The sequence below is a fragment of the Prorops nasuta genome, unplaced genomic scaffold (assembly GCF_024137725.1).
Source record: "Prorops nasuta isolate Cenicafe-Biocafe unplaced genomic scaffold, Cenicafe_Pnas_1.2 PNAS00025, whole genome shotgun sequence".
NCBI lineage: Eukaryota > Metazoa > Arthropoda > Insecta > Hymenoptera > Bethylidae > Prorops > Prorops nasuta.
This window is the reverse complement of record NW_027116822.1, coordinates 103982-127157: the sequence shown is the minus strand read 5'-3', so window position 1 is coordinate 127157 and position 23176 is coordinate 103982. Positions and strand designations below refer to the sequence as shown.

General features: G+C 44.6%; 1 protein-coding gene across 2 annotated transcripts in view; it reads right to left on the bottom strand.

Annotated features, from left to right (window-relative positions):
• LOC136782274 (E3 ubiquitin-protein ligase MIB1-like) overlaps nucleotides 1-13709 on the bottom strand; it is a 60396-nt gene extending 46687 nt beyond the window's left edge. The window contains exon 1 of one of the 2 annotated variants that reach the window (XM_066741590.1): nucleotides 13431-13709. In XM_066741590.1, the coding sequence (XP_066597687.1) occupies nucleotides 13431-13450 (20 nt within the window). In that variant the 5' untranslated portion in view covers nucleotides 13451-13709. The remainder of the gene's footprint in view (nucleotides 1-13430) is intronic. The other variant, XM_066741589.1, reaches the window with a different exon arrangement.
• Nucleotides 13710-23176: the final 9467 nt, after the last annotated feature.

Below are 23176 nucleotides of genomic sequence, written 5' to 3'. Positions count from 1 at the left end.
ATCTTACCCCCCCCCTCCCGGGGGGGGGGGGGGGTGGGGCGCTCCCTCGCGCACCGACCAATACACAAAGACACGCACCCATACACATCTCCTTACAGCCTCTTCATCCTTGACCAAACTTTTAAATGAGAAATTTTTCTCAAGACCTCTCTCGTTTATTCAAGCATAAAAAGTTTAGTGTTTCGCGTCCTATATAAAGCAAATATTACATTTTAACACGCACGGTTCCTCTCTTAATGGGAAAAGTAATCAATTTTTCTTCTCGAATTGCTCGCTGCTACTTTCTCTTTCTCTCGCATCACATCGGAGACACGGAGAAGCGACGAGGGAAAATTTTGCAAAATATTCGCCAAGTTTTTTCTAGGATCCCGTGGATATATACACGCGTGTTTACGGGAATAGGAGAGGGAAGAGAGAGTAGGAGGGGGGGGGGGGGAGAGGGGGTGGTAGGACTTGCAGGATGCGAAGGAAAAATAGTGAAACGTCTGGTGTCACGTGCTGCAGGCACTTTTTGCGAGGTGAACATTTTTCGCGAGACACGACATCGTTCGTGTATTTTTATTCCTGCGGATTTATGCGATCACTGATGTCTTCGAATGTTAAGAGTCCCGTGGGAATAATGCTATTCTACGTATCAGTATATTACATCCGTGCTACCTTTTCTCTCGTTGACTCTCCATACTAAATACTATATGTATACATTAAATATATTATGAAGATAAACAAGCCTCGTAATTTTTCCCACTTCGCAATAAGCAAATAAAACCCGGTGAAATCCCAAGGGACCCTCTAGCGATAGGACTATTTTTATTTTTCAAATAAGCTCTTTTTCAAGCTCCTTTTAAATAAGTTATAATGATAAATAAGCCCTCTGGTGAAATATTTTTTTATACTCACAGCTTGGCATGTCTCGTTGCATAACAGAAATAAAATGAGCCAACCGTACCTGGAACACACAAAATAATGGATTTTTAACAAATTTAATGAGACGGGAATCAAAAATGAGAGAAAGGATAATTTGCAATTATCAGTTCGCCATTCTTTATTTGTTATCGAGATTTGTACATTCGTCATTATTATAGAAATACCATGCACTGCTTTTAAACGAATATCAAAGCCGAAGCAGCACGAGCTGGACACTATACATACACAGCTGTAATAATAAATTGGATGGAGGCTCCGAGTAGCAGGTAAGTAAAGGTATTGTGTCACATTATGTTCGAACAGCAGCTTGTAGCTCGAGCCTGAGAGCATTCGAGGCTGGCCTAACAACAACAACAGCCTTGTAATCTGCCACAAGAATAACAACGACAACAGCAACAGCATAACTCTTTCATTACGTTAGCCAAGCTGTTTTTTCATCGTTCTCGTAAATTCGACTGGCTCGCGCTTATTACGGTTCGCGCGGCCCTTTTTAATGAGATCCGAAAGAACGCGTTGATTGCACTGCGGAAATGCGATCTGCAATCGCCCCGATCTTTAATAAATTTCTTGCGCTTCGCGAAAATAAATTACGCCATATAAAATAGACATAAATTTCAGACGATAATGACGAAGAGTTTGCTTTCTGCCGAAGAATAACAAGTTAAGAACGAGTTGTCTCTCGAGCGAGGCCTCGTTAAGGTCGGTTTAGTCCAGTGACCAGAGAGATCGCTGCTATTCCGTTACGTTTTTACGCGGTCGAATAAAAAGTCTAATCCGTTCCTCGAATAATTTTTTCCCAATGACGGCCCTCGTAAAAGTGACAAAAACAACATCGACGAGGCCCCCCCAACCCCAACGCTCGATTCCCCACGATTCTCCTCCACTAAACTCTATGACGAACCACGTCCCAAAAGAAATTACGAAGCATACAAATTTTGCACTACTTCTTCCCGACTGAACGCTCCTCGTCGTGGAGCTTATCAGTGTTTTTGATTTTAAAAATTACAAGGTGCAATTATTTATCGGATCGTTGATCCTCGCATAATAGCTGTAAAATTAAGGTGTAAAACGTGAAAGTTTGATTCTCCTTGTAAATTTTGTATGGGGGGCTTGGTGGTATATCCGTTGTTCGGAAGGCTCGCTTTTAAGAGGGTAAGGGAGGGGGGCTAATGCGTCGAGGTTATCTTTACTAAATTTTCCACTCAGCAGCAACGAGCGCGGTGATAAAGTGGCTGGAAGGTCCCGGAGGATACTACGGAAACCGTATGCCAAAGTAGATACTCGGGTCTTGCCATTGGCTGAAGATCCAGTGGCTAAAGCAGAGACTAAAGCAGGCTAAAGCTACCCAGTGGTAGCTGCTGCTTCGGTTGGCCTAGCCCAGCCAGCCACCCACGTACGCTACAAAATCGCCCTTTTCCTGGCTTATCCCTGCCAAGTGGAAGCCCTTGCTCGCTCGCCTATGGACCATCGCTGCGGACCATTATCTTTTCGCAGTGTCTTCGAGCCCCTCGTTGCTATCAGGATACTTCCTATTATATTCGCGAATTATTTATGCCAGCAACAAGACCTCTGTATACTCCCTCCTCGGCTGGCTCGACTTCTACCACTACTACTTACTATCCGCTTTAACCATATCCCACTTGGAACGCAAATTCATCATTCCAGTATTTCTACATCCTTTATCCAACCTCGCGCGCCACTTGCCGCACTTGCATACATTCCTGAATTATGAACACACTACGTTTGCTGGTTTCGGAAGGGATTAGGTGCACAATTGGAACGCCAGAAACGATCGAGATCCGTGCGCTAGCCAAATGGAATCGAAATGAGCTTGCGATCGATTCTGCAAAAATCAGCACGGTCAGGTGCAATTGGATCTGCGAGTAGGACTGACCTTTTGACCTTAAAAATAAGGGTTGGCTGTGAGGAGGAGTGGAGGGATTAATTTTGAAGCTAGATCCTATTCCATGTACAGAGAGGGAATAGAGAGTGTATAGAGAATTCTCAGGGAATTAACTTTTAAAAAACACTTTCCTACCTCGAATTCCGCATCGATACAGGAAATCTTCCGACGCTGCTCGATGGTGTATGTATAATTTGCTCGCATGCACAGGAGCCATCATCAGATTTCGATTTCCAAACAAATACTTCCCTTTTGCCTGTAACGAGCTATTAAATGGAGGAACGAAGAAACTGCGATATTTTTATGGGTAAATTGCAGTGAGAAGCTGGCTCAGCAGCTGGAAATTGTCGTTGCGAGGCTTTTGTGCGAGACATGTCTTCGATTTTATCGGGCAATTGTCTGGCTGAAATTGGCGCGCAGGCTTCATTAGAAGTGATAAAGGATGCCATGCAAGGAAATTACACGATGCCAGCGAGGAACGCGCAGGGTCCAGTAATTAGTGCCAAAGTGCTATACCGGTCGGCTGGTTTTCTTGTCACGTCACTTCCGGATTATGGCACGGCCCTTCCACGACACGACACGACCTCCCCAGCAGCCTCCACGCTTGGTTTATAGTCTGACAATTATCCGACATTCCCAACTGCGCTGCGTTTATCTTTTTCACAGCCTGGCTCCCCTATCTACGCTCAAATAAATTTCAAACTTTGCATGCGTAAATGCCTACCTCCAAATTTATATATATATATATATATATATAATATCCACTTCTGTCTCTCTTTCGCCATAAATATAATTCACAAAATTCGTCCTGCATCGGTATTTATCTGGAATATTTGGCTGATCAATGTCCTTTGGTTTCTGGATATTGTCGATGAGTCTTGGATTAAAAATTAAGCAAAAGGGAGGAGAAGGGGGTTGATGATCAATCTTAACCTCGTAAATTACTGTAATGTTAAAAGCAAAAGTTATATGTGTATCAACTTGGCAGCGTACACCAATTCTTGTCGAATCCCTCGATATATATGCTATATACATATATAGTGCACGCAGATACTGGCCAGCCCTGTAATAGGTAGCTCGAGGGGCCTCGAATTGTGCTGGCTTGGGGGTTGAAAAGGGAGAGGGGGAGGGGGGGGGGGGGGTCGACTCGCACAGGGACTAAGTGCGTGCAACGAGATCTCCGGCTAATGTGGGATAGGACAGGGTCTTGTTACAGCCATAATCACCGTAACGTATGCTATGCGGCTTGCGTCAATGTTGACTCCCGTGGTCACGCATACACTCAATCTTCAATCCTTCGCTTTGCCCTCAGATTAAATACGTTCGTCGCATATACCAACCTGCATCATCCAAAAATATACCATATCGTTATAAAGCATCTCCTCTATTCACAGTATACATATATATATATATATACACTTACACGAGATAACATAGCTACATCTATACCACACAATGCTGCGTTTATCTCTATAGCTGTACAGATCTCTGTTGAATGGAATAGAGAATGTACATATAGAACATTAAACTATAGCAGAAAGATATAAGCTAAAAATACTTGTTAGTTTACATAATATATAATTTCCATGAGAGACGTATATAGTTGGACGGTTGCCGAGGGGGTGCGAGGTGAGGGGTAAACCGGTATAGCAGGCTTTCTTGAAAGAAGCACGAGGCTAATCCGAATGAAATATGAAGACAGGCAGTGGTACAACAAAAGGGAGGCCCCTGGATGAGGCGACTAAAGAGTCGCGCGACGACTGTTTGGCCTAGTACTTACTTATTCTTTAGAGAAGAAGCGGATTGGCTGTATTCTCTCAAACGATCGATCTTTGCTCATTGTTCCGGACGGTATCATTTCTATTCAGAATGACCTTCTCCACGGAATCTCCATTGAAAGCTCGGGGCAACGATGACATCAGTTCTCGGGTGGCATCTCTCCTCCCCCATTAGTTCAAATGCTAATTTTTATAAGTTATTTTGCTTCTCGAGGAAAGCTCGATGCGTCGTATTTATTAGGAATATAGAGGAGGGTGGAGTGTGCAGGCCAGGAGATACAATGGGAAGTTACATGGATAGAGCGGAAGAGAGGCCCTTGGAGGATTGAACTGCAGTGTGGTATGACACGTTGGAGGAAGAGACGGGAGGAGTCTTGAGACAGTTGGATGTACAAGAAGGAATCCGGAGAGATATTACGGTAGTCGTGACGCATCACGCAGGACGTTGTTGCAAGAGGGCCAACTCGTAAAGATATACGTGTGTATATATATATATATATATATATATAGAGAGAGAGAGAGTATATACATTGGTAAGCGAGGCACATCTCGCTCACGGACCTGGAGATATACTACGTAGTACGTGTATAAGAGACTCGCCTAACGTAAGCATAATCTTTCACGAAGATCCTTTTTACGAGGATGTGGGACTCGCTCGGTGCTTCGGACCAGTCGCATAAATGCTACTGCTGTTTCACTGCTGCACTCGTCTCGCTTCATCCCCTGGAAAATGCATTTTTTCAGGTTGTCTCGCGCACAGCACCCTCTCTCCCTCTTCTTTCTACTCATATTGAACTCTTGCTGACACACACACATGTACCTTGTCAGAATGTGGCACGAGCTTAATTGCACAAATTCATCACACATGATCCTCGTCAGAATCAACAGATATCACGTCGTAATGACGTGCTAAGCAAGCTGTTATTACTTTATTTGAGTTTGCAGTTTCCGAGGAAATCGCAAATCTAGCAGAATCCAGCTGCAATCGTGTGCCATGAGAAAGAGTATATTTCAACGGTAACTTGAACGTTTTCATATAGGAAAGTTCAGTGTAATAATTCAGCAAGGCGAGTTCCTGTAATTGTATTTGTTGTTCAGCTATAGCGCGTTACGACAATATAGAGGATAAACTTAATGCCATGAATTACAGGGTAACTCGGTGAAGCCTGATCCAAGTAGTTTCGAAGACCAAACAATAACGCTGTGTATTGTCAACAGGAAACACCGGTTGTGCCACGCCTGTCTCGCGCTAACGATCAACTTTCTATAATCAACGTTGGACTATCATTCTGTATATATAACGTATTATGCATATTACAAAGTACGCGGGAATAAAATTCAGAGATTCCACGGTTGAATTTAATCGATCGAGTGGATTATCCTTGCGTTCTCTCCGGAATCATCCTCGTCCCTTTAATGTTTCCATTTTGATAGAGTTGCTTTTGTAACGACGAGGAGCAGGACCACTGGCCGCACACACCTTTATCCCTATATATAATAGCGGAGAGTTCGAGTCCCGCAGGATATATATGCGAGGCTTCTTTCCTCAAATTAGGGTATGCCTATTCCAACTTGCCAGTATAGGGTTAACGTGGTCCGCTATGAATTTCATAATCCTCCCCTGCTTCCTATATTTCCAAGGAGCAAAGTGCTGGTCAAGAATTTGCGGCTTTACGACCAAATTTCCCTATCTACCTTGCAAAATATTACGTTCGCCGCGCTTTGGCCAAATTTCAGAAATCTACGAGATTGCAGCTTTGTTCGCGCAGCTTCCTAACTCTCACTTTGATTAAACCTACATCTGGGAAAAACCCTCTTTGCACCGTCCACCGCTAATCCCAACGAACGCTGCGAATAGTATTAATTATGGTGTAGTATACATGCACGTACGTATGGCGTTACGCAGTCCCAAGTTGCCGTATTATTTCGCACCAATTATTCTGTCTTCTTGAAGATATCTTTTAGATAACTAAAAGTTTCGAGGGATCAGACAAGTTTCTCGGAAATTAGGATACTATCCAACGCATAAGCTCATATGAATTTTCTCGTGCCCTTGCTTTCTGAATTTGACTTGCAAAGCCAAATGCAAAGCAGGAGGAGAAGAACCTGTGGCTTTAAGGTGAAACTTTGAAATATTTCGAGAGGAAAAAGTCGAGGGGAGAGTTTAATAAAGTCGCTATTATCGAAAGAAAAAGAGGGGCATTTGGTGCGTAGTCTTTTTTTTATTACCGAGAATAATCAAGTGATACTACCAGGGCAAACAAAATTTTTTAACTTTCGATCGCAGCTCTTTGGTTCATTTGAAAGATCCATGAAAGGATCGTTTAGTTCACTCGTGAAATAATTGGTATGGAAGAATATCAACAATGTTTTCTCCACCAATGCAAAGTTATATTGGATTTGGTTGTTATCGGTTTATAAAAAGCTTCTTTTTATTAAATATCTGCATATATACATGGGTATAATAGGAGTGGGCGAATTCTTTGGCGGTGGCTATCGTGGTCGATTAAATAATCGATTAACGCGCGTAAAAACGTGTTTAATGCGAGGAGGGAGGTATCGCAGGTGGAGATATAGCTGCGGCGGACGGAAACTGTTGCTGGTGTCGATGCTGTAATCCAATTTGTCGTTTACCGCAGACATCCAGCAACCACGCGCCACGCTGTAGAGACGCTTTCACACTGGCAGCCGCAGACAATTAGAATTAGTCTGTCTCGTTACAGTAAACTGGATACTCGGTGCACGGACCGCTGCTGCTGCTTCGTTTCTCTTTTTAATTTCAAGCCCTCCCTTAGCACAGGTCTGCTATATAATAGTTCGTACTACTTAACTTTGCCCACTGTGAAATTTCTTGCTAAATTTTCAATCTTGTCTTGGCAAGGTCGATAGTTGGAGATTGCTTCGGTATATGTATAGGTTTTATAATGCTATTCCGTGTCCAGTTGTTGGAGGAAATTGCAGAGAGGATTCGGGACGTACGTCGAAAGGCGTCTACCTGGGACGCGAGTCCATTTTAGCTATCAATTATCTTAAATAGTACGAGTGGAGTGAAGCCAGCAGCCAAGCCATTCTCTAATCTCCGCCCTCGATTCCAGCAGTAGCAGTAGCTGCACTACGACCACCCAACCCACTACACCATTTCCAATTGTACCCTTTGTCTTTTAACCTCATTATTTTAGCCCAGCCTGCATCCCCCCCCCCACCCTCTCGCAGACTCATTTCTTAATTCCCTTTTCCTCCTCCACGCCTTCTTTCCCAATTTTATTTATCTTAATTCTTGCAGCATCATTCGCGCTTTTCGACTCTCCAGCAAATGACAGAAGGAACAAAATCTAATCTCACCTTTAAACCTCCTTTTCTCCTCTCGCCGATTTTCTCTCCTTCAGTCTTCATTATTTCTTCCGCTTAATTAAGTTTTCGATAGCTTTCCCTCAGCGCGCGCACCTGATTTCCTTCTTGCAGCTTTCCCTCTTTTCTCGATAAAAAGCTCCAAGCGCATAGATATACCTGCAGCTTCCGCACTAAGCTACCTTTCCTCGCGGGTCTTCCACACTGCAAGAAACTTCATTCAATTGCAATTTCTCCGAGTCTTCGCCCTCGCGATCAGGCTCGACCTGCATTTTTTCACTATATATATATATATATAGATGCTCGCTTGGCTCGCAATTAAACACCCTTGCTATCCAGCGACATCTCTAGTCCCGTGGGAAACAAGAAGCCTCGTCCCGACTCCTGATTGCTTCTGTCCCTGGCTAGCTGCGGCTACAGCTATATATATATATATATATATATGTGCCCTCTTCGTCTCCTACCAAATCGACTCTCTCCTTCCCACAATTTTCCTGATAATATGCACAGCTTCGTAGAGCCTCTTACACTGTTTCCCGTACTCGTAATCGTCTTTGGGAACCAGCTTCACCTACGTAACGAGCAGGAAAACGATCAAGGACGCACGAGAGCTAGAAACCTTTTCTCAATTCTCCAGAAAGCAGTCCCACACACCCACAGTCCTCTGACTCCAACAATTCCTCGACCATTCTTATTCAGAATGAACCTCGACCGACACGTACCTCACATACACACTGCACGGTTCCACGTTCAACTAAAATTCTTCAACGTCTTCGAGTTTCAAAGCTTTCGAAAAATTTCCCACCGAGCTCAGACCTTCGTTAACTCTCCTCTTGAAAAACATCGTGTAATTGCAATCCGGTACTTCTCGCTCGTGCTGTTATCATTATTCTTCGTGGTGTAACTAATGCGTGTGTACAGTATATAACGATAATAGCACGATGTTATGCAACGTGTAAATTAATCAACGCAAATCTTTCTAAATGGCCAGTCGTATTGTTCCATCGACGTCTGCAGAATAAAGATATTTGGTGCTCGAAACTGGCTACACAGGACGGCCGACATATTGGATTTGCATTTACAGAAGTGGCGGGGAGGGGGTGCAGGCTGAGAAGAAAGAGAGAGGGGGGCAAGTGCAGGAATTAATGGCGGGTGCTATTACGACGTCGAATGAATATGCATAAAACTGCTGCACACAAAGTGAATTGGTGCAGCGGATAGCGGAGCAGGCATCGTAGGCGTGGTTACACGTGACGTCACCAAGCGTTGTTCTATTTTATACTAGCGTGGACGGATGGGAGTGCACCCCATACACCACGCCACGCCACGCAGGGGTAAAGGGAGAGAGACTTTGTGTGTTTCGTGTCCCCGCCATGCTTCATAAATCAACGAAACAAACAGAAAGCCCGGTGAGGATCGCGTCTGGGACACTCGAAAACTCTATTCCGCGATGCTCGATGTATAATTTAATCCCGTGCACGGAATCAGTTTGAAAATGCCGCCTCGATGCGCGGAAATTCAACGACGGATTCGCGAAGAACGACGCGCGATCGTTCGGGCAAGCCGATCTATGCTGTTAAACTGTAAAGTCCGACCAAGCGTTGACTTTACTACTGCCAGTGAAACAGGACGAGTTGGGGGTAGCAAGCGCAGACACGCTCGCGCCAGTAGATTTTTTTAAAGGTTCTAACACTTTCTTAACCTGTACTAAGCTGAAATTTTAAAAAAGAAAGTAATATCCTTGCGTTTTATAACTTTCATTTCAACTAATTTATATACATAGTCTTCTGGCGTATTATTATATGACGGTTTACCGAGGTTAACACTCTTAACGCACTCCCTTTGATCTAGCAAAGTTATGAAAAATATTCCACGTCCAGTTTTTAGCATCCATCCATAAGCTAAAATACGGAATTTTCGAGGTAAAAATTTGTGGAGCTAATATCTTCTATCTTAGCACGATGTGGTACATCTATGCCATAGTTATTTCTTTCATCCCTATTTGTTAGGAGTCCTGTGGCCCACCAATTATTTAAAAAACTCCTTTTGCAAGATGATTTATAGGCTATTCAGAATTTTTGATTGATTGATTTCCTTCTCGAACAACAAGGTCGAGCGCATAATTTTTCAGAGTAATAACAAATTTATCGAAAATAATGAATAATTGATGGAAGAGTGCAAGGCTCGCACGAGTAACGATTTCATTCGAGATGAATTGGTTGGATGAAGACCCTGCTGATTGGATCGATATAATTAATGAAAGAACGACTGTTGACACGAGTATTTGATCTTGCTGAAGTTTTCTGAGAGGATACACCTTGCGGTCCTCGTTGGGAGGGGGGGGGGGGGGGCGTGGAAGCACGCGTATATTGGTAGGAACGCATGCGAAGACACGCTTCAAATTAGCGAAAGGTCTTTCGTGGCACTGTCAGACTACGATTATCGATCGGACCCTCGCGCATTTTCACCAAAGCAATTTACGAAGGTAAACACTGTAAGCCGGGACTACCAGCCGGTGTCCCGCAGGACTCTAACGGATAACGAGGGAATTGTTTTCTATCCTGCACCACAGCAGCTTTCGCATCCCTTTTATTTTGTTTTTTTTTCTTCTCTTCCACACCCTCTACCCCTACCCCCTCTCACACTCTATACCTACTCCTCGGAGAACGATTTCTAATCAATTTTAGAGTCTCGGTCTTAAATAATAGATTAATTAAGTATGATAAATTTCAAGGTCTTGGATTTTTTATAGTATAGAAAAAGCAAACACTGTTATAATTATAGCAGGTTGAATTTCTCCCATGTGTTATATGTCTGTATATATATATAAAAGAGGGAAAGGGTTGGGAGGAAGAGCTTTTTTGGCTCTTGAATTGGAGAGTCGGTCTCTTTATCGGAGTTCCATCCGAGGTACGGTTGGTCGCACGGTGCACCTGGCGCAGGTTCGCCCGGAAGGCGGTATGCACCGACAAAACATTAATTCGCTAAACTCATGATGTAATACGTACGTCCATTTGGAACGAGCTTGGCATCCGGCCAAAATCTTCATCACAAAACCCTGTGTAGGGTAGGCAGTTCGCAAACAGCCTCGCCACTGGAAATAGGTCTTCGTGCTCAGCCATTCGCCCATTCCCCGATCGATATAGTACGTGTCTATACTATACTTTGCTTTTCAGAAGTATCGTAAATCCCTCCCCATCGTCTTCTCCTCCTCGTCATCATTACACGTATATATAGCTTCATCCCCGCGCGTCTATACTCATCATCGAGATAAATCGCACTAACACCCTCATTTCCAAATCGCACGACTCGTGTCGTGCTCTTTGCAATGGCCAAACGAAATATCAACTATTTTCCAGTGGTACATCCCTTGACATAGCCAGCCAGAATTTTAATACGAGCAAAACCTAAGCAGAATATGTCGGAATTTAATTGACAGTCGTGGTGTTTGTCGAGCAGAGTTTAGAAAGAGAGAGAGAGAGAGAGAGAGGGAGAGAGGGCGAAGCTTAAAAAGTTCTCGGCCAAAAGGGAGCAAGAAAATAAATAAATGAATGGAAAGGGGAGGAGCGTAGCTATTTGAAATTCGATTTGGTCGATTTTGCAGGCGAATGGCCGCGCCGGTGCGCTCGGTGGCAGAATCGAGTGGTGAGTTAGGATTTGGTAACTGGGGCGTTGCAGGAGATTTACGATTTTCTTTTTTTTCCTTTTATTTATTTTTTTTATTATTTTCTATTTATATATATGCATGTATAAACGAGAATGGCGATGCGAAAATATTTGGACGCGAGGCGAAACGAGCGTACGTAAATCGTAGTTCGTAATTCAGTTGGATAGTGCGTGCGTGTGGGGGTGGTACGGGTGGTGGTGCGAGGACGCTCGCACTCGAAGCTTGCATTCATAAATCCCAAAAGAGAAAATGATTTATCGCATCGAGTTAGTTTTTAGCGTTAGCAGGAAGCCCTATCGGTCTCGAGCTGCCAGATATTATTAATCAAGGCGCGTAGGGGGGGGGGGTGGAAGGGGTGGTATCGCTAACCCATCTTCGATCTCCAATCATGGATGGAAAGACGTACGCTGCTCGGTGGAGAGAAGCTGCGCGTGGCTTATATCGACAGGCAGCACACGTGAGCGTCGTGGTTCTTAATGGCTCGGTATCTTATCGAGATAAACGAGTCGAGATTAAAGGTGATCGCTAGCGTAGCAGTAGGTACCAGCTAGGCTGCAGAGCAGCAGCGGAGAGCGAAGATGATCTATCATCCTGTAAATACATTTAGCGCGATAAAAAGTTTCCCGACGAGTTTATTCCTCGACGAGCAGCTACAAGCTCTAATTTAATTTTGGCACGCTTGGCATTCGAGCTTTTTCCTAAAATTAATAAGAGCAGCTGATTGCAAACTTAATTGCAGCGTGAGAGTATGCCGGAGCGAGCGTCATTCTTCAGCATGTTGCGCCTTCTTCTTCTTCCTCTTCTTCTTTACCAAGCCAGGTACTTCATCTCGATCTCACCAACTTTTTTCTCCCTCCTCGAAACAGCTGCGAGAGTTTGTCCTTGTTTAAAAGTATCCGTGCCGCAGCATATCCACTCTGGCCCATCGCTACCTCGCGTCGAGTCAGCAGGGGTGGAGAGAGTAATTTAAAAGTACAATTTGTCAATTTCTTTGGCGTACCGGTGGCTGGCTGGCTGGCAGTAGCTTTTCCGCAGTGGTCCTTCCCTCGTGCACCCCCTCCCCCACTCTTATATTATTCCGACCCCGAGACTCGTCTACGGCCAACGCGGAGAGAGTCCTCGCAATGTGCTGTAATTTCAGTCTCCCTCTCTCTCTCTCTCAATTCACTTTTTTGTCCTTGAGCGGCCACTCTCTCCGCGTTTACTCGCAACTTCGACACCCCAGTCGGCATAAAGCGATTAGCACTGCTTCCGATATCCTTCGCTATTGAAATCTTGCAATTTTTGTCCTCAGCATCTCACCCCAAAATGAGGTAGGAATATCGAGTAATCTGTTCTCGCTGGCTCCTTACGCGTCTATATAATTACGAGCGAATCGACGATCGTACAAGGGAAGAAGGAGAACGAAAAGTTTCAAAGTAATTAGCGAGGATTATATGAGAAACGAGGCAGGAGTGGCTGGAAAAATGCTAACAGCCGGTCCTGCGCGTAAAAGGGTTTTGCTGTTTTAGCGGATTCTACGGGATGACTGAAGCGAGATGGAGGCTGTGTACTCGCGAGCTTAGGGAATATTCCATGAATCATAATGAGCGTGGCATAATTTGCAATTTGTTGCGTATGAAAACGCGAGTTTTCCTTCCGGGTAAGCTGAATTGGCCTTGCCAAGTGCGATAACTCGATTCCCTGCGGTCGCCGGCTTAACTTTGTAGCTGACATCGTTAAAGGTGAACGAGACGCCAGGTATAACGTGGCTCTGGATTTTTAAAAGGACACTGGCAGGGGTGCACCGATCTACGCAAACAGACTATACCTATATACGATCCTCCACATGGATGTCGTCGATCATTCGCTCGAACGGTTCCGGGAAAAAGGTGGTACCAGTGCGATCGAACGGGTTAATCGTTGCGGTCGAGGCGTACGTCAGGGTTGAAGCGTGATTCGGTCGCATCGAGTGGATCCTCAGCGAATTGCATGGCACTGGTCGATCCTGAGAGAGTGGTGCAGGCGTGCAGGGACAGTGTGGCTCACCCAGAGCGGAAGTTGCCAGTACGGAGCTGACTCCGAGTGACCGGGTCAGTCTGTGCCCGCTCGAGCGCACCGCAATGTCCATGCCAGGGATGCAACATCTCGTGCATGTCCCCCTCTCGACGGTACCAACAGCGATCTCTGGAATTAGCAGAATGCACCGGAAACTCCTGTACGGATGATCGCGTTTCGATGCTATGCCAACTACGATGAGAATCCCACTGGCCTACTTCCTCTTCCTCTTGTCTGTGCCTTCCTCTTCATCCTCTCTCTTACCACTAATCCCCTCCCCTAAACTCACTCGTCGCTCTTGATACTTACAATTCTACTTTGCCCACAACCGTCGACGGATTTTTCAAAGTTTCTTCCATTCCACGCTATGATCCGACGTATATATATCTCACTGCACTGTTCCAAACTATACTTGATGGATGCTCGCGAGAATCGGGCCATCATTCACAGCCTTATATCCCGCTTCTCCGGGGGAGGCATGAATTTTGATTAACGGGACGCGTGGGATTAAGGTATTTATGCTCGCGAGACTCGCCATTTTTTCCGCCCTGCGTATCGCTGGGTCCGCTATAAGCTACTTTCCGGAGTTGGAGGATAATTTGAAAAGTACGATTTCTCAGTCGATCTCTCCCGCGGACGTTGGAGTGGAGGGGGTAACTTATAGAGGGCTGAGAAATTTCTCCTTTTTCCACTAGACAGCTGTCGATGAGAAGGATGTTGGGGAGAAAGGAGAGGGGGGATGGCCAATTTTACTAATTAACGTTTACCAGTTTGCCGCGGTTTCGCCAACGCTGAAAACCTTGGAGGTATTCTTTTTTCGCAGCTGAGGAGTCTGCCTGGTTCCTCGCTGCAGGAGGCCATCGTTTTTCTCTCCCGGCTCCTTCCGCGCTACGTATACGTACGCTAAAAGTGAAGCGTGGCTGCGGCCCCCTTCGCGTAAAACTTGCGCCGGTGTGCTACGGTTTGTTTACGCCGGATGATTAATGTTTGCCCGACGTTAGTGCTGGGTGGATGAGGGGGGGGGGGGGGGGGAGAAGAAGAAGAACGTTAAGATTGCCGGCCAGTGACGCGACACTTTCGAACCGAGTGCTATACGTAGCGCTCCACGCGTTCGCGTTCTCCCCTGCCCACCACCGTCTTCCACTGGAATCCGTCGGATTGCAAATAGTTTATTCCCCTTGCAGACTCCGCGATATATCGCATCCCCCCTCCCTCTCTCTCCCCCTGAACAACAATAACCGTGCAGCGAGGAAGGAAAACAAGATAAGAGGCCGAGGAAGCAGCGAACGGAATAGCGGAAGAGAACTACGAAAGGACGAGATTTAATTAATGTTTCAAGAGTTACCGTAGGTTGTTTCTTCAGGTTCTTAACTGCCTTGTACTACGTACCAACGTCTTTCCCGGTGTGCTATATAAAAAGCTAATAAGATTGGCGAGTTCAGCTAATTAATCCATTGGAAGTTGATCAGGCTACATGGTAGAGGGAGGGCGGGGGGGGGGGGGGTGAGTTTACGTGCAGCAATCGGAAAGAAGGCACTTGGGATTCGGGAGAAAATTTACGGACTGGAAGTAGCGGCTCTGCTAGGGCCGAAACCACCAGCACGAGGATGGAGGCCAGTTAGTTTCTCTGTCAGTAAGAGACGCTCCGGTCGGGGGAGGGGGGGGGGGGGGCTTGCAGAAGCGGAACTTACCGACGTAAACTTACTAACCGGCATCGCAGGCCCACCGGACGATCATAAATTTCGAATCACGTTGCTCTAGCCTCACCCCACGCTCCGCGGTGGCTCCTTGATCTTCTTCAAGGCCCTTCCCCGCGCGACCGCGCCTATATACAACCCGAAAACCAAGGTAGCTGCACGCCCGCGTTTCTCCGGAAATTCTACGGGAAAGCTCGACGCGAGCGCGAGCGCCTCTCCCATTGATTGCATTCTTTTGTACTCGAAACTCGCGCTCCTCTAACCTATAAACTTATTACCTCGGCGTCTCCCGGAAACTCGCTCGGTGCTGCAGCGCGTTACTCGCGAAACTTCCGTCCCCTCCGAGGAAGAGAACGCTGAAAGTAAGAATTATTCCGAGCGAGCAATTCTTTCTTCTGGTCTATGCACGATTATGGAGGATCCGCATTTTTCTCTCGGTTGTATATACAGGGTGGACGTTAAAAACGGCGCTTTTTTATTTCAACGCGTTTTTGCTTCTTATACTAACGTTCGCAACAAATGTTTAAAGGTCTTTGAAAAACTTGCGTGGTTTGAAGAGGAAAAATTAAATGCGTTGCTCTTTACACATTTTTGTCAGGGTAGAGATACTCTGGGGATATTTTTGTAAGTTTATTCAAAGGTACAGTGGTGGTCAAATAAAAAATAATTTAACGCGTACCCTGATGTATGACGTAATACGTACCACGGACGTTCCTGATGACTGTAGCAAGAAACGCGATAGAGGAGAACCGACCACGAAGAGTGATTATAAAAAGGATGAAAAATTCATGAGTAGTTTGAATAAAAAAAATTATAGCTGATGTTTCGGCGTCGCGCGTCCACGCGAAACTATTCCGGCAAATAAGGCTGTAATTTACGAGCACATAGCCCGCGAGCAATAGGATTTTAAGCGAGGGCATCTTTGTCGTTAATAACGACACTTTGATGCAGCGCCGGCATACATATTTCGCGCGCAAAGTTGCCGGCGCTAAAACAGCGAAATTAATTACACGCTTATTGCAAAAGGGGTGGGAGATGCCAACGAGGAAAATTATCGGTTTAATATAGGCCGCGCCAGCCGTTATGGCTATCAGGTTATCGGTTCGCGAGGCTTTTATCAGAAATCGATCGGGATATCAAATTTCATTCCACGCGCGCACGGCAAAAGAAGAATGGGAGCTAATTTGAAAAATTTTGCCTTTCGAGAAAAAATTCTCCAACGTTTAATCTTCTCTTTCATCCTCGCCCTACGTCCATTTCGATATTTAATAGCCACAGTCCTGCTGCGCGCATTTCTGTTGTTCCTCCGTTTCCCGCAAGATTTTTCTATCCTGTATCGTCGCAGTACGTGTCCATCCGGAATAATATATATATATATATATATATATAGAGGTGTACAATTTGGAGGAGAATGTAAATTGGGCCGAGATGCTGCACGTGCGAGCAAAATCAACGAGTCTGATCTAGGTTGAGGGTGCGGGAGGGTAGGGGGGAGGGGGTCAAGCGCCAAATTGGAAATGAAGAATGCCCGGGATGCAGTGCGAGAACCGAGAAGCCAGCTGACTCATGTCAGAGCAAAAGTTTTACAATTACGCGCGGCGAGCTGTCCGGCAGGCAGGTTAAATTCGCTCTTCGCGCTGCTGATTCGTTGGCAAACGCTGCAACTTGCCGTAAGAAGGAGAAAGAAAGTGAGGGAGGGGGGAGGGGGGGGGGGCAAGAGGTTAGGGATTGTTTGCTCAGCAGCCAGCATCATCCTCATCCCCATCCTATATATACGCCAGTTTTCAGTTTCCAGGAAGAGTCGCAAATCGACGGAACGACGTTGGAATTGGAAAGCTTGCTGGGAACTTATGAGACAAGGATGCAACGTGCCCGATGACAAATTTCTTTTCCTATGAGAGATGCAGCCTAATGGAATAAAACGATGAAACTGTTATGTTACGTGTATGCGAGGTGGTGTTGGGGAGGAAAGACGAGTTTCGACGAATAATTTCTGTGGGATTCAAGTAAAGGTGATGAAATATATTCAATGTTCAAAACTGATGGAAAATTAACTAATCTATAAATAAATTCGATTTCATCTCATTAGTTTTCTTCTTGCTCGTTCTAACGAGTGGTTCTTTTTGTAAAGAGATAACGAATAACTCTTTTTGTGCTATTTGTGTTGCTTTGGAGAACCTGAGGAAACAGACTTTGAATTTCTTGCTGCTGAACGTGAGGTTGTATAGTCCAATTTACGAAACTGCGAGGTGCTCGAACCTAAGTGACTCGTTGAAAAATGTAGAAATAATTAAATAAACACGTTTTAAACTTTGGCTAATAAAGTTATCATGGATATTCCTATTTCAAAAGGGTTTGCTTTCTCGAGATGAATTAATGAAAATCTTGTTACTCGCTCGATAGCGGTAGAACTCCTTATTTGCTTCTCATTCAGAAAGATATCGTTGAACTTAATGATACATCGAATGTCCAATTAAAGCAATGGTCGAAATTAGACGAGCCTCTCTTGCGTAGTCCATATCCAGCAAAGTTAACTCCCTGATTCCCTTAATAATACCAACATATCCCTCCAACCAATACATCTCTCAAGATCCACCGATCGCATTTGTAAATTCCAAGTTGTGCCCCGAAGGATGAGAAAATGGACAAGTTGTACTTTTAAATGACGCTGCTCTTTAGAAATCAAGCGAAGCGTGTCGCCGCTAAAGCTGGCCGGAGGATTTTGAATCGGATAGAAGTTTGGACCGCGAGAATGTAGCGAAAGATTCCGAGGGTAAAAGTTGTTTGCTGAGAGAGCGAAGGACGCACAGCAGCGAGGTAAAATGAAATGACGGAAGTAAGGGGGGAGGGAAAACTTAAGCCGGGGCCAAGTTTCAGATTAATATTGTTACGCGAGCTCTGATGCAATCGCGATAAAGCAACCTACAGAGACTTCCGGTAAACGGTCATCGCTGGCGAGCCACCATTGCATTTTACTTTCCAACAACTCGAACGAATGTCCCATAATACGTTATTGGGAAATCGGATAATAACTTATCTGCGGCAATTTTCATTTTAGAGCTTCTCGCGCCATTCAACTTGGCAATACGCGAGGAGAACAAAGAAATAACGACGCGATCGTATAGAATAACGAAGCTTCTACAAAATTTCGCGTTCCTTAAAAACTTTTACAAAATTCTTTACTCGACATAAAACGCGTTCGCGAAAATTGTCAAGTTTACAATTTTAAACTATATGCAGCGTCAATTAAATCATACGCGATAATGCAACCGGTGAATCGGCCTACGGACTGCAAGGTCCGAAGCATAAAGAGTCTTCGACTACGCGTGTTTCCTTCTGCATGAAAATTCAAGGTGCATCCTGCTTTATCGAGATACCAGGCACGACTCTCATGGGAAAACAGGAGTAACGTTTCGCCAGAATCTCTTTTCCTTTTTATTTACATCCACGTCCTTCTTATACTTTTCATCCAGACAGACAGACAGACGCTCTCTCGCCTGGATAAAAGATGGAGCGTACAGACGTTGTACGTAGCTCGAGCTAAAAAAAATCTAAGAGAAAAGAAATTATCCACTGCATTATAATTATTCGCAGATATAGCACGAGAAAGGATTAAACCAGAGAAACGTAGGCGCTTTTCTCTCCACTCGTGCAACTTAAAATCAGTTTCGTGTTAATTAGCAGGGAACAATAAGAGTACGCGTGCTGCTGCTGCTCCGACTCGAATGTTTTGCTAATTGAGGGGGACTATGGAGCGTTTTAATTATCTCTTTGCTTTTTGTGGCCCCCTACCCATCGCATCGTTCAAAGAAACACGCATTAATGTAGAAATAATCAGCTCCACTTTATAAATGGAAACACCCTGTCTACTTGATTACTATTCGACAAGGATTCTCTGCTTTTTATACCCGTGCATCGATATATATATATATATATATATATATATCATATTACCCCTCCCTTTCCTCGAGCATTAGACAAACACGCGCCTATCCATCATTGCGCAATAACGTTGAACCTGCGAACCTCCCCCCTCCTTCGCGCATCACCGGCACCGGATTTCATCGATATAGCAACCACGCTAATTAGATTCTCTTTTCTCGCGGAAATTCGGTTGATTAAATTTTCATTGGCGAAGGTTTGACCCGAAATGAAAATATTATCGCGCGAGGAGGGCTCGCAGTCAATTTGTCGAGGCCGCAGGTCGGGCCGGAGTTAAGCACTTGGGAATGGCAGAATTATGGGGGCAGGCGGAGAATGGCCATGGTCGGCTGATAGGAGCCGGGCTTGCTGGCTAGTATTTAAGCACTCCAACGGCTAAATTCAAAGTGAGCCATGTTGCGCGGTGACCGTCATCCCCAGGCACTGATCAACACCAGCTCCGAGACCTTCTCCAATTTACATAGAATCGCACTGTGTTCATTAACCCACATATATATATATATATATATATATATATATAATACCACAGCACAATATTTACACGAGAGATATGGGACCACCACCCTGATGAGCCATCGGTGAAAAGAACACGAAGAGCGTTGTTGTTTCTTCCTCATGTTCGCGCAAGGTACCAGCACAGGTGAGGTACAGGAGGAGGGGAAGCGAGAGGAAGACTTTCTTACAGTCGATATATCCTCGGGGAGGATGCAGGAAGATGCAGTGACGAGAGAATGGCAGGAAAGTCGGGTTGATCGCTAAATATTCATGTTTAGTTACGTCGTGCTCGCTTCCAGGTAGATACGCGCCTCGAGGAGGGTTCTGAGCAATTTCAAAGGAGAAGATTATAGTATATGGCGCTGCGTTGGACCGAGGCCTCGCGCGGTGGAGGGGGCGAGAAAAAGTGAAACTAATTTTCGTTCGAGACCATCGAGTCTCTCGCGGGTGCAGAGTGCGGCGAAGAGCCAGGCAACCCTGAGGAAAGAGCTTCTTCCTCCCTCCTTCTCCCTTCAGGAAGAAAGTTTCCGGCGTTTTCCTGATGCCAAGGGAGCTGCTGCTTGGCATCCCTGCTCTACACGTTAATCCCGCAAATAGATGACTTGGCGAAATGGCACGGAGCCTGCCTGGAAACGAGTATTTTACGGTAAAAAGGATAAGCTCTCGTGCGGAGAAATACAGTAGCAGCGAACTGCGTACCTGCCTCGGTGTACCTTGGTTATCCCTGCGAGGATCCCAAGCTTTCTTCCTCTTCCACTTCATCCTACACTCTTACACATTTTAATTCCGAGTCTCGCTGTGGGAAAAGTCAATGTAGAGGATTTTAGAAATGGGATATTACGGACTAATCGCGATTATAAACATGGAGATGTTGCTGGATGGGGAAGAGAAAAATTTTGTTAATGTGGGAGAGTGGCATAGGTGGGACGCGATGAATCGTGGAAGACCATGAAGAGGATCGAGAAGGCTCGGTCCACGCACTGACTGTGTGGTCGAAATAGCACAAGAGGACACGAGTGAATGCAATACGTCGTAGCGTCGCTGGATTCCAATAAAGTCAGCTAGTTTATACGCGAACTTTGGCAAAATACGTTGCAATTATCATACAAAAGGATCGGTTGGAGGATGCAGGGTAGCTGGTGGCGTATATAGAGGGTCGTTATACGAGGGTGAAGTACGCGGAGGGAATCTCGCTAAGGACCTTGAAGCACCCGAGCAGGAGGAAGGTTTTAATAAGATCCCTTGCTCGCGCAGGCCAAAGAAAGACCAATAAAGGAGGGAAGAAGTATTGATCTATCATCGCGAACTGACTCATTTGGAATTTTAGATCAGTCGGAGACTTCTTATGCAAATTTGCCAGGCTTAATCCCTCCTCGGCTCGTTCGATCAACTCTTCCCTCGCATACATTGGCAGATACGCTAACGTACTTTTCATATCCTCCGATCGTTTCAAACATTTCACGACTCTCTATTAATTACACGTTTCATCAGTCATTAATCACGCGCGCGATGAACGAAACTAAGAATAGCGTTCTATAGGAACAGAAACCACGTGTACGTCGAACTCTGAACGTACATTTGCTTGAATAAATTCCTCGGCTATCTTTCGGAAGGATATATTTGTTCCTGCGAGGGTTATTAATGGGGTCAGTGGGCAGTGGCGATTTCATCTTAAGTGTTCGGATTCTCTTAGGATTTAGCATCGAAAGAGGGAGAGAGAGGGAGGCTAAAATTGTGGTCCATTTGGGAATGGGGTTAGCACAGCAGCAGCAGCTGAAATAGGAATTCGATCCACGAGATTGCATTACGTGAAAGTGGACCAAAGATCGAGAGATATGGACCCCATTGGATCTGTCGCGTTACCATCGATAAGAAATTCGCATCTGTCAAAGGAATGGCTACCTGTGCCACGAATACAGTACTGGATCCTAAATGATGCTTTCCAGCCTTTTTTTTCTAATTTCCCACGAATTCTATATATATATATATATATCCTAATGACGCAATCTAATCAATGGAAGAAGAGTGGAGAAAAAGGGGAGAATATTTGCCAGCGGAATTGGCGGTGGATTTCTGATAGAGCTGCGAAAATGACGGGAGCTAGCTAGGTAGGAAGTACGAAATAAGCAAGATCAAGTCCCAGAGCCCCGGCATGCTCCGCACGGAGTCTGCGATGCCATTGACGGCAGATTCAATTTAAGATAGTCGTGAACTCTGCACTCTGAATGCGCTTCACTATATTAAGGCTCATACAAGTTTACTGTAGCAGCGCCGCTGTACACGCCCGTGGGGCTTTACCCGTACCTGAATTATACCACGAAGAATCAACTTGAAATAGCCGGTTATACTACTGCATCTTCGCGCGCGGGCCTCCCGCTGCAAACTCTCATCGACATTGCTAAAATTCCACTATAACAAAGCTTCGTTAATTATCAAGTTTCCTGCGCGATAAAGAAGCTAATGAAAGTGAGGAAATATATCTAATGGGTGTATGGATCTCTTCATCAACTTTGTCCTAGATTGCATATTGTATATCACGGCAAAAAAGATCCTGTCTCCTGTAAGAAGCTGATCATCGTTACAAAGAATATTCGATATTCAAAGAAAACTCTGGTCTCCTTGTACGAAAGACGTATACACAGGGTGTCCCACGAACGATGATCATATTGTCAATACCATTCGGTAGGGTAGGAAATTCTAAGCAAAAAAGTTCTAAAAACTGTTTGGCTAGCACCTTTAGTTAAAAAGTTATTTGTAATTAAAGATTATCGATTGTAGTAGTTTCTTTCTTAAAGAGGAAGATTATTGTTTTGGTCGCGTTATAGGGCCAAAAATGCTAAGATTCTGTGAATTAGAATACTAAGAAAAATACAAAGTCAAACATCCACTTGAGCCTATTCAAGTGGTTGAAGGCCGATCGGCAGCTTCGAGTGCTAGCGCCATAAAAACAATCAAAACATAAACAGTCTTGGCAAAAGCTATAAGCTAATATTGAAACTTTTGCCATTTTCGTTTCACAAATGAATTATTTATATTTTTGAATTATGCGTATTTTTACGATGAAAATAAGTCCAAACGTGACATAATTACGACTATTTTTAGTGATACTATTAATTAATTCAAATTTTTAATTATCTCTAGAATTGACGTAATTATGTCAAGTTTGGACTCATTTTCATCGTAAAAATACGCACAATTCAAAAATATAAATAATTCATTTGTTTAACGAAAGTTGCAAAAGTTTGAATCTTAATTTATAGCTTTTATCAAGACTGTTTATATTTTGATTGTTTTTATGGAGTTCGCGCTCGACACTGCCGATCGGCCTTGAATCACTCGATTAGATTCAAGTGGATGTTTGGCTTTGTATTTTTCTCAGTATTCT